General features: G+C 38.4%; 1 protein-coding gene across 4 annotated transcripts in view; it reads left to right on the plus strand.

Moving 5' to 3' along the window:
* Positions 1–12599, plus strand: part of FBN2 (fibrillin 2) — a 262792-nt gene that overhangs the window by 191492 nt on the left and 58701 nt on the right. For all 4 annotated transcript variants that reach the window (XM_003920636.4, XM_074381877.1, XM_074381882.1 and 1 more), the window contains 9 exons: positions 393–521; positions 1328–1453; positions 3291–3416; positions 3835–3957; positions 4117–4242; positions 4612–4737; positions 6396–6518; positions 8714–8836; positions 10927–11052. In XM_003920636.4, the coding sequence (XP_003920685.2) occupies positions 393–521; positions 1328–1453; positions 3291–3416; positions 3835–3957; positions 4117–4242; positions 4612–4737; positions 6396–6518; positions 8714–8836; positions 10927–11052 (1128 nt within the window). The remainder of the gene's footprint in view (positions 1–392; positions 522–1327; positions 1454–3290; positions 3417–3834; positions 3958–4116; positions 4243–4611; positions 4738–6395; positions 6519–8713; positions 8837–10926; positions 11053–12599) is intronic.

Consider the following 12599-nt stretch of genomic DNA (forward strand, 5'->3'; position numbering starts at 1 on the left):
AGAGACGAGGTCTCCCTACATTGCCAAGGCTGATCTCAAACTCCTGGCCTCAAGCAGTCCTCCTGCCTGGGCTTCCCCAAGTGGTGGGATTACAGGCATGAGTCACCATGCCCCCCAATCTTCTGTTACTATTTTTAAACCACAAAAAGAAGTCCACAATTCAGAATTTTTAAAGGTGAAAAGGCACCACTTGCCTGTTGGTGCGGCAGTTTTGGCAGTTGGGGAAAGGAATGTGCCTCAGGCCCTGGGCCCTTCTGTCTGGATCTACTGAAAACGTACCCTTGCACTGTGAGCCACCAATTCCCCAACATTTCAAGCGTGCAGCACCTTCACTTGGAAGGCCAAGCCCATCTGATTCAATTTTTAAATTTCTTTTAAACCCCGCGAATTAGACATCGACGAGTGCAGGATTTCTCCCGACCTCTGTGGCAGCGGCATCTGCGTCAATACACCGGGCAGCTTTGAGTGCGAGTGCTTTGAAGGCTATGAAAGTGGGTTCATGATGATGAAGAACTGCATGGGTAAGCACCGTTAGCTCTTCCTCACCAGCTTGAAGCCATGCTGGCACAGACTCATTCATGTGCATGACCTTTGCTTATCTCGGGGCTGTGAACAGCTTATGTGGCCAGGATCTGTGGTGAGAGAGAGAAGAGATTTAATATCAGACAGGAAATGCACTCCTGGATAGCTCTCAGGGGCTCCAACCTCTTGGCACTTTGATGGCAATGAGATATTCAGACTGGATCCTGTATATTCATAGAATCTAAAATCGCACAGACTAGTTACTGAAGTGGGACTCATTTAAAATGCGTGGCACCGTGTAGTGGCTCCAAGATCTGTATTCAGTCCTGCTAATCCCATGTTTTTGCTCTTATTGGTGTGCTATTGCAAACCCTTTTGGTATTCCCAACCTTTTAGCCCACCATTTAATTTTCCATGCCTTGTGGGACTTACCTCATAGGATGTAGTGGGTTATAATTCTAAGGCCTTCTTTCACTCTGATTAGAGTTATAGACACCAGAATAACTGACAACAATATGTATCATGAGTCTGGGGTGATATAAAGCAAATATTATTTCTACTTCTTGTGAGTCTGCTCATTTCATGCAATTAAATTTCTTGAAAGCTTGCTGCCTTTAGGAGTAGACTTTTTAGTTTCTCTGTTGGTGGTAGGAAAAGTGAGGACAGCATTAGCCCATCCCCTATGAAGCATATCTCTTACACTGACTCACACTCTCACGTCAGATAATATTCTTTCTCCCACGCTGTATGTGTGAATATTTTTCCCTCAGAGTTCTTTAATGGATCTCACGTTTTTACCTTTCAGACATTGACGAATGTGAACGTAACCCTCTCCTTTGTAGGGGTGGCACCTGTGTGAACACTGAGGGTAGCTTTCAGTGTGACTGCCCAATGGGACACGAGCTGTCACCATCCCGTGAGGACTGTGTGGGTGAGTCTCTCTCCTCAGCCCATAAGCCTGCCCAGCACAACTGGTAAAGACCAGGGATCAGTTCTGATGAACCTGTTGTTTGTGGAGCCCATGAAATCTAGCTTATTAAAAGGTGGAATTTGAGATTCCCTACCTCTAGATGCAGGCTGTGTCTTTAGCGGATGCTTGAGTAATACATGAATGAGCTGGCATTCTTCTGGTTGGCCTCTTTTTTATTACAGGCAGTACGATTGGTCCCTGTGGTTTCATCCTCCTTTAGGGAAAAAAAAATGGGAAAGCTGCCCTGTGCATTGTGCACCTTTGCCCAGCGTCTTCCATCCACGCAGATGGACTCCGCTCTGCGCCCCTCTGCCTGCTCAAAGATTGGCTTGCTTGTGTGTGAACATGGTGCTCCCTTAACCCAGTTCTCATAGAAACACTGGGTTTCTTCATTTTCCCTGAGCTCTGTAGGGATGCCAGAAACGATATGAGAAGACTAATGGCTGGTCTTTGGGCATTGCAACCTATTGCTTTTCAGAATACATGAAGGTCTCTGGGCTTACTGTGTTCCTAGTATACTGGCTTTAAAACTTTTATTTAGCCAGAAAGCATTTTCTTCACAGGAACTCTTTCTTTAAACTGAGCAAATAAGACAGCCTAAAATAGAACAGATTGCACACCAAATTTCAAAGCATAATTTGAGTACACCTTTCCAATACATATATATTTATTTATAAGTCATATGTATTGCTTTGCTAGTATATGAGGTGAATTTTGTCATAGATTAAATAGATATTTTTAAATGATAAATGAAAAGGTTTTTAATGTTCTTATTTCATTTTAATAGTGATATGGAAGGCTTTTTCATACTAATTACAGAATATTCATGGTTGAACATATTGAGATATAGCGAGTCATCTGGATCTAAGTTTACTTTGTTACTTAGTTCATGGATCTTATAGCTCAAAAAAAGTGTCCCTCAAAGAAACAATGCAGATTATAAAATATATATTTCTGTATAATATAAAATATGCACTTAGTGATCATAAGCATAAATGCATGCTATATAATCTTCTTAGTAATTTTGAGAATTTGCAGTGAATTTCTTGTTATATCTGATTATATTGTCACTGTTTTTTACCTTATCTTACACCTGACAAGTAGCTCACATAGGAAGCATATCAGTCTGCCATTTTCTTCTGTTATCTTGTGATTACATTATTGGTACTAGTACATTTATTTTTAAGGCACCTGCTTATATAATAAGAGTTAGTTTATTTTAAAATAGGCAATGTAATTTGTAGATTACTATCCCAACCCACAAAACATAAACAAACAAGTGAGAGCCCTTTATCATGTCTCTGTCTTGTGAAATCATCAGTCTGCCATCAGGACACTTCAAGTCATGTATGCGACACTTCACCATGTAATATAGACCAGGCAAGCATGCCAGTGTAAGTTCACGTGTTAAGTAATATTTAGCTTCAGTTCTGGCATGTGTGAAATCTGTGTGGTCTAACATGATCCACCTGTGGCTATATAAATTCAGTTAAAATTAAATAACATTAAGTATTCCTTAGTTATACTGTCCATGTTTCCAGTACCAGTAACTCATGCAGCTGTGTATTAGACTGCATAGATATGGAACAGTGGCATCATTATAGAAAGCTTTACCCGACAGTACTGTTGTAGATGGAAATAGAGATTCCAGCACTTTCTTGAAACCCCCAGGAGAACATTTTACTTTCCCGTGAAGTTCACAAACCCCTTTGGAGACCACTGTCTGGTGAAGCACCTTTCTGATGGCTTTAGTGATTTGACCATTGTCTAAAGTATTAATTCTGTGTGTCTTTTGTAGATATTAATGAATGCTCCCTGAGCAACAATCTCTGCAGAAATGGAAAATGTGTGAACATGATTGGAACCTATCAGTGCTCTTGCAATCCTGGATATCAGGCCACGCCAGACCGCCAGGGCTGTACAGGTAAGGGGACATCAGTCGGGTCTGAAACTCATATGTCTCAAATCAGCCTAGGAAAACTTCTGGCACCGAATTATAATGAAGCCCATGCAAATCCTCTGTTCCAAAATGAATGTAAGACTGCGGGAGGATCTCAGATATTTTCTTGGTCTCACAGCAGACTCACTGATCTTAAGGTAGAAAATGCTCTAAACTCCATAGTTATTCTATTTTTGAGTGATTTAATCTTAGGATACTGCAGTTAAACACGGAATCCTGCCTAAAATGAAGTTAAAAGAACTAAGAAAGATGATGTTAAATCAACACACATAGTAGGGAGAAAAATTCAAAGCCACATTAGCATTATCTGTTTAAAAAGAAGAAAACTCCTTTTAAGGAAGTAGACCTGACAAGTAATGTTGTTGCAATGCTGTTTTCACAGATATTGACGAATGTATGATAATGAACGGAGGCTGTGACACCCAGTGCACAAATTCAGAAGGAAGCTACGAGTGCAGCTGCAGTGAGGGTTATGCCCTGATGCCGGATGGGAGATCGTGTGCAGGTATAGAAAGGAAAACACGCAGGCTTTGTAAATCTAATTAATTCTTTCTTGAAAATGTGACTCCAGATATTACCAAGTGGAACCAGATAGAAAACAAAAACAATAAAGATTGATGAACGCCATTTTCATTTTCATTTGATGCTAATTTTGTATCATTAGACATTGATGAATGTGAAAACAACCCTGATATCTGTGATGGCGGCCAGTGTACCAACATTCCTGGAGAGTATCGCTGCCTCTGCTATGATGGCTTCATGGCTTCCATGGACATGAAAACATGCATTGGTGGGTATTATAAGAAAAGGACAAACATTTATATACACACATGCATACACATCCACATGCACACACAAACATGATAAACGGCTTTTTCATTTGTTACGTTGAAAATTCAAATCATTTTTCTCACTTAAATTATTGAAAAAGAAAAAAATTCAAGTCATTTTACTAGAGCCATAAAATCTCAGGAAGAATTATTTTAAAAAATCTCTAAAGGTAGATAGTATATTTATCTGCAATACAATGAATCACAAATGGATTATATCTTAGTTCTCACCTGTGTATTTCAGTATCATGCTATTCAGTGTAGAATATAGCTTTTAAATTACTATGATAAACACATACTAACTAAGATATTAAAAATAAATTTTCTAGATGTAAATGAGTGTGACCTAAATTCAAATATCTGCCTGTTTGGGGAATGTGAGAATACAAAGGGATCCTTCATTTGCCACTGTCAGCTGGGTTATTCGGTGAAGAAAGGGACCACAGGATGTACAGGTAGGTTTCAAGCTTGTGTACTCTATGTTTCAACTTCTCAGATGTCAGAGGCCACCTTTCAATATCATTTGTTCTCTGGCATCTTTTAGTTCAGTTACCTGCCACCAGGCTATGACTGTCTGTGTCATGAGTAGCTGACCCATAGCATGTGTGATGGATTTGGCTGGTCTTTGTGGTAGCATCTTGTCTGAGCCACCCCCTGCAGGGCTGGCTGTGGGTTGTGACACAAAGTGAGTGAGTGGGAGTGCAGTCTGGTTCCCATGGCCCTGACCACTAGTAATGGCTTATGCAGCAGCAATCACTTTCTGAGTCTGACTACTGCTCACATGGAAGACATCCATGAACAAAGAGCACCAAAAGACCTGGGGATCCCAGTTGCCATTTATTGTTGCACTTCTTTTAAACTAGTAAAAATTAATCTCAAGTTCCATTGAGAACTTTTTCCTTTCTTCCTTTCTCCTGTGTTTTCCTTTCTTGTTTGTTCTTTCTGTTTTGTCTTCTCTTCTCTCTGCCCAAATTGCCTTTCTCTTTTTCCTCTCTTCACTTTCCTTCCTTGCTTACTTCGTCCACTTTGTCTCTTGTTCTCTTTCTGCACTAACTTAGTTTTAGCCTTTTGCATGCCAGTGGGGCTAGGACGTGCCAGCTTCAAGGTTTTGAATTGTGTATTCCTCAGTGGTCAATTTAAGACTTAAGGGTGGTATTTTTTCAAGGCCGGTGGTGAAAGACTTAGAATGTAACCCAGCGCTTAAGCTGACCCCCCCAGTAAGGGGAAGATTATTTTAAAAAGGTGTTCTCTGCATTTTCACCACTGCAGGGTTAATGCGAAGTCAGTAGTGTGTGTGTGTGTGTGTGTGTGTGTGTGTGTGTGTATGTTTGTTTGTGTGTGTGTCTATATGATTTCAGCATCTGTAAAATGTAATCATTGAACTAAATAGAGCACATTACTATTTATAGTTAAGAAAGCTTTGGAGAACCAAATCTACGTAGGTTGTACATACATATATAGGAATATGTGTGTGTGTACATACACACTCACAAATTCACACATACACACTGGTGGCCACTTTCCATATAACATTTCCAGTAAATATTTTTCTATAATTTTGAATAAATAGAAAAAATTAAAATATACACCTAAATGATAGTTTTTAAAAAGTATATAAAATATTTATAATGATTTTTAAAATAGCAAATGATCATTTAATTTTAAAGAGGGAATGGACTATTACTTTTTTTAAAAAGTTCGGTTCTTCATGAAAAATGTGATAAATATCAATAGGAAGGAATAGCACTATTATTGGAAATAAGATTTCTCTTGCTCTGAAATTGAATGTCCTCTTTATGGAGTTGTGTCTGAGTCTGGACAGGGAAGAAGCCCCCCGGGATGACACATGGACCTGCCAGGGAACAAGGCTGCTGTGTCTCTCTCTCTTCTCCTGGAAAGTGGCTGACAGTTCTTTCTAGGAAAGAACTTCTTTTATTAGGATCATGAATTTTCCAAATCTTGTTGGAGTCTACAAAAATTAAGAATAAAAGTTAGGCTACTGTTTCTCCATATAGTTGAATATTGCTTTAAAATGTTACCCATACAAAAATATACCTGGAAGCATAATTAAGTTTGTATTTTTATTTTTTCTTATGAATTAATGGTTTCTCAGATGTGGATGAGTGTGAAATTGGTGCTCATAACTGTGACATGCACGCTTCATGTCTGAATATCCCAGGAAGCTTCAAATGTAGCTGCAGAGAAGGCTGGATTGGAAATGGCATCAAGTGTATTGGTGAGTTTGCAAATATAATGTCCTTTGCTAAGGCACAAATTTTTAAATGCTCTTGTTTGCATATTTGTAGAATCATGCTCTTTACTTTTATTAAGTCCCTCATAAAAAGGCTGTCTTCATTGCAAGATAATTCCAGCCTAAGAGTTTCCTTTAGCCTTAATATAAATTATCAAAATTAAAACAGTGTACTTTGACACCTATTTTTTAATGTGTTGTTATTCAGTAAAAAATGATATGCAGCTGGTGATCCAAACACAGCCGTATGATGAAAAATGACTAGTATGTTTTTCCAATCTTTTCAAAGAAGTAATTAGTGAGATTTAAAACCCAGTAAATTAAATGGAGGGAAATGAAAAGGTTTTTTCGGATAACCTAACTCTGTAATAAGTCATTAATACCAGCATCTTATTCTAAATGCTTTCTTGGATTCCAAGAGGTCTTATTTGAAGGAAAAAAATGGGCAATTTCCCCAAGTTTTGTGGTTCTTGAGCCAGAGTCTAAAAAGTATTTTATATCTGAGCGGCAAAGGACTAGAATATACCCTGAGTGTCATTCACAGTCCTGTGTAATATGCTTAATGTTTCACATGCCTTAATAATAAAGCATTTTTTCATTTGGCAAGAATTTTTAGGTCAGTTTAAAATAGAAAAGAAAGCATACTAAACTAATTTCCCCCTGATAACTTACAAAAAGTTATCCCACAGTATAACTTTTTAACTATAGCCCACAGTAAGGATTGAAGTATAGCGTTAAGATCTCCTGCCAAAACTGTAAGTTAACTTGAATATATACTTTTTTATCCATTTAAATATTTCATACATATCAAATGTTTATGAACTGACTATGTAATTTGAAATATAGAGCTTCCAAATAACTTTGCTAAGTAACATCCTGTAATGGCTTTGTGAGGCGCCATAGCTGCCTGCCTCTGGGGTTACTCTCATAACTTTTCAACCGTACCCTTATTCACATTTGTGTAATCTTAGGTGCCTACTCATTTTCTCTTTCTTAGCCTCCCATTTTTGTGTTTCTTGTCCATCTGTCATTTTGGCCAACTGCTGCAAGATAGCCTGCCTCTGATACAAGACATTCAGCCATGTCCAGCCTCCTGTGCTCCCGAATGTCACCCAAATTCATTCTCTCCTTTACATCTTCTTTCCCCTACTCTAGTCCCAGCCAGAGAGAGGGTCTCATTCTCTCTTTCTCTCACGTGCCCTCACTCTTGCCATCTGCAGAATGCTGAAAGAACCCCCTCTGGTGTGTTTGCTTGTTCTCTCTCTGGCCCTCATGCAATGCATTCTCCATGCAGCAGCAGGAGGAAGCTTTTAAACCGTGAATCCGATCTTTTCATAGTCTTCACTGTAACCCACTGAATTCAGAATAAGACGCAGCTTCCCCCCCTTGGCTGCAGGTTCCCACTGTCTGTCTAGCTTTGTTGTCCATCGCCCTCTGGTCTGGTGTACCGTACTTTGCCACTCCAACCTCCTTCCATTTCTTCAGTCACACCATGCCCTTTTCCTCTTGGTGTCTTAACATGTGCTAGTCTCTCTGCAAAGAATACCCTTCCCTACCTCTGTTCAGCCAGTTGTTTGTCATCCTCAGGTCTGAAGTTAACAAAAAATCACTTCCTCAATGTGGCCGTCTTTGTTCCTGCAGCCCAGATCGGATGCCCTTTTTATTCTCTCGTGACACCCTCTTCGTGGTGCATATAGCAAGATTTAACTTTTTTCTGTGTTTAACATCTGTCTTTTCTACTAGACTAAGGGTTCCATAAGATCAAGAATCATATCTCTGTTTTTTCATCTATTAAATAAACTTGAAAACTCTCTGTTAATTTTTGCTGCTCTGAAATTCAGTATCACCTTCAGAATTGACCCTTTTATTGAAAAGGAAACCACTTATAAAATTTACCCTCAATAGAAGTCAGAATGAGATCTAACACTAGTTTGCTTTAAACTGTTAAAACTCACGTTGATTAGATATCTCAGAAAATGCTTGAATTCATAATTTTGGCCCACATTTATGGCATCGACCTTGGATTTGGGTCTGAGAACTTAGATAATTGGAACTGTGATCCTACAAACTAAGACGTGTGCCATTTGTCCAGTTTATGTGTAAATTAAGACGAATTATAATCTTTCCAGGTGCTTAAAAGTTCCATTTTCATTTCTGAACTTTATTGCTGTGTTGTGCAGATCTGGATGAATGTTCTAACGGAACCCACCAGTGTAGCATCAATGCTCAGTGTGTAAATACCCCAGGCTCATACCGCTGTGCCTGCTCTGAAGGTTTCACTGGAGATGGCTTTACCTGCTCAGGTGGGTGACAGTCCTGAGGTGTGCTCTCACAGGATTGTCATAGAATACTCTATACCCTTCCTCATTTGAAGAAAATTACAGTTAAAAGAGACTGAAGTAACTATCTTTTTATATATTTGACTTGCAGATGACTATGTACCTTTCTCTTATATTAAACACAAAAACCTGAATAACTTTCCAAATATATTTTTGGAAGTTTTCAAGTAGTGGCATTTATAACAATCATGTACTGTTAATTACTTGCCATTTTATCTTCCTCATTTATAACATAGTGGTTAAAAAAAGCACAGGCTTTGTCTGGATTACACTACCTGGATTCAAAGCTTATCTATGCCATTTTTTGCCTGTGTAACCTTAAGTGAATTACTTAATTTGGCCTGATTTAAAATGCCATAGTAAGCTGGTCATAGTGGCTCACACCTGTAATCCCAGCACTTCATGGGGCCAAGGCAGGTGGATCACTTGAGGTTCAAAGATTGAAACCAGTCTGGCCAACATGGTGAAACTATGTCTCTACTAAAAATACAAAAAAATTAGCTGATCATAGTGACAGGCACCTATAATCCCAGCTACTTAGGAGGCTGAGGCAGGAGAATCGATTGACCCTAGGAGGTGGAGGTTGCAGTGAGCCAAGATTGTGCCATTGCACTCCAGCCTGCGCAACAAGAATGAGACTCCAGCTCAAACAAAAAATAAAAAATAAAATAAAATAAATAAATAAAACAAAATGCCATAAAATTGTAATAATACAATTTTCTTTTATTCTTTATTGTAATAATACAATTTTATTTTATTCTTTTTTATTCCTAAATGAATGGCATGGGAAAACTGTTCAGCTTTTTAAGATAGGATGTATGACCTATCCAATCACTGCTATTTAATGTGTTTATCAAAGTCTCAGTATTCACCTGGCATTGAAAGGATTAAATGGAATTACAGAAATAAAGGACTTAAAAGACACAGCACAAAGTTTCAATAAATATTAGCTTCTATTCATTCATATTCTTTGAGGATAGAGCATGCTTTCATTATGTGCATGTATAAGACTAGATAATCTTGCTGGACATAAAGTTGAATACTTTACAGTTTATAAAGTAAGTGTTTCTCAATTGATTTTCAGTACATACTTTAAACCCGTAATTAATAGACTAAATTTTTTTTCTAATTCTTGGCATCAAAAATGCAGCCTCAGCATCTTCAAATGCCCATTTAAGGAAACTTGTTTATTCAATTTTAAAGCTTCGTTACTTGTAAGCCTTAGATGGTGCATCTTTTCTGGCACCTTTCTGCACTGCGGTGTCGGGGAAGGAGCATGGCTTTCATGTCAGACACACCGGCAATCGGATCCTGGCTCAGTCAACATATATTATCAGCTCAGTGTGGCTCTGTCAGCTTACTTGGCTGCTCTTAGCCACAGGTTCTTCCTCTTCTAAACCTCAGGAGATTGGTGAACTCAGTGAAAACATGCATGTCAGGCAACCAGCACAGCACATGGCAAATTAGGCCCTCACTAAAAATTGATTAAATTATCTGTAAGGTCTAGAGTAATGTATGCTTGCATAATTAAGGTAGGAGTATTTTTAGAAGATTGTAATGACATGAAGGAAACTTTCCCCATTCCCATAGAGTCTCTAATTTACATTAAAGCACTTGGGATAGTGAAAGAGCAAGTTGTTTATTCTAATACTATAATTTTCACAAAGAACAAACACCATTTTAAGATTAACTCCAATGTTTTTGGTCATATCTAAATAATACTGGCATATTACTGATACATCAAATTGGTATTAAAGAGAAACAAGACAAATGTGAGAGACGTCTGGATTCCTCCTATTAATAATATTACAATTGAATGTTAAGGTGCAGGTTAAATAGCTTTTCTTTAATCATGTTACAATTGAATGTTAAAGGGCAGGATAAATAGACTTTTTATCAGGTTGTGTACCCTCCTTTAAGTGAATGTGATTAACTGTTGTTTCATGTTAATGAGCACTAAGTCAAGCCAGTAAAACTGATCTATTTACAGAGCAAGGAGAAAACGTGTCATGAAATTTGGAACTTAACAGAGATGTAATTTACTTTTTGCACAGATGTTGATGAGTGTGCAGAAAACATAAACCTCTGTGAGAACGGACAGTGCCTTAATGTCCCGGGTGCATATCGCTGCGAGTGTGAGATGGGCTTCACTCCAGCCTCAGACAGCAGATCCTGCCAAGGTGGGTCACCAGGATTCCAACTCATTTTCAAGTTGGATCAACCACGGCAAATGAAACCACAAAAAGGGCTGGAACAAGCTCCACCTGGAAGCGGAATACATAGCACATGCTGCACATATAAAAGTCATTCGTTTAAGCGTGGATTATTTTGCCGAATGAATAATGATGAAGACAGCTTTCATCTCTTACGAAGTTTTCCTGGCCAAGAGCCAGTAGTTGGAAGTTTGGCTCATTCTTTTTTCTTTTTTAACCGTTTCTTCTCTTCTTTCTCTTTTTTAATCACTAAATGAATGACATGTGGAGAAACTATTCAGGTTTTAAAATATGCTCCATTACCTGTCTCAACTACCACTGTTTATTGTGTTTATCAAAATCTTAAAAAGCTTATTTTGGCATTTACTTTCATGGTCGAGCCTGCTGTCTGTATGTCTGGGAATGGAAGTCCTCTTCAGGGATTCCGCAAGGTCTGTACTGTTGCTTAGTACTAGTGGTTCCTTCTTCTAAGTGATGACATCATCCCCCTTTCCTAGAAACGGGTCTTTGTGCCTAGTATGAGATCTTTCCAAGAAAAAGAATTTGGAATTTCTATTAAATTAGAAACTCAATCACATTATATATAGTTTGGGCCATCAATGTGTTATAAATAGTGACTATATGAAAATATAGATGAAGAAAGAGATTGAAAGTAATTTATATACCATAGGGCTTCGACAGAATGTATGATTCACAGAAAATCTTTAAAAAAAAACTCAGTTTGCCAGTCACACAGCCTCATAGGAAAAAAAAAAAAACTGCTGAGGAAAGATGATAAAATGAAAACAGATTAAAAACTTTCCACCTATATCAATATCTAACCAAATGAATAGAAATGGTAAGTACTAGCATACCTACACACACACACACACACACACACACACACACACACACTCACACACTCACACACTCATCAGCATCAACCAAACAAAACCAAATTATACAACCTGCTATGGTTCAGCGTACAGCCTAATTCAGCTCTGCCGTCAGAAGTGGCCCCGAAGAAAGCAAGCCAAAAGATGATGAAATTATCCAGAAATAGCCACCAATTTGGAGGGACTCACAACAAGAGGATGAACAGTTGGCCTTAGGGAAGACCAAGTTAGAAACTGAAAACATTCATGCTTCTACATTGACCCCTGAGATTGGGCAGAATCTCTTTTATACAAGGCAACTGTAGAGTGAGTTCCTTTTGTTCTAGGCCTGGTTTCTTCTAAGCACTGTAGCTTAGTAGCAGAATTAGTAGAAAATGTGAGTCAATGTAAATGTGGAATGACATTATTTATTATCTACATCAGCTTGACAAGAGTTCATGGGAGAAGGAAGTGGTTAGCTGTAGCCACTTTCACCAGCATAAATTCTGTTTACTTAGACAGGATTTTTCCTTCCTAATTGTATTACTTTATGGGTGGCATAGGCCCTTTCTGAACTTCCCTCTCCCTCAAGGTGGTACTAAATAGTTACTGTTTACTCTGCTTCCTTCACATCTGGTTTCTTATGCGTCATTACGACAG

Source organism: Saimiri boliviensis, chromosome 1, assembly GCF_048565385.1.
Source record: "Saimiri boliviensis isolate mSaiBol1 chromosome 1, mSaiBol1.pri, whole genome shotgun sequence".
Lineage (NCBI taxonomy): Eukaryota > Metazoa > Chordata > Mammalia > Primates > Cebidae > Saimiri > Saimiri boliviensis.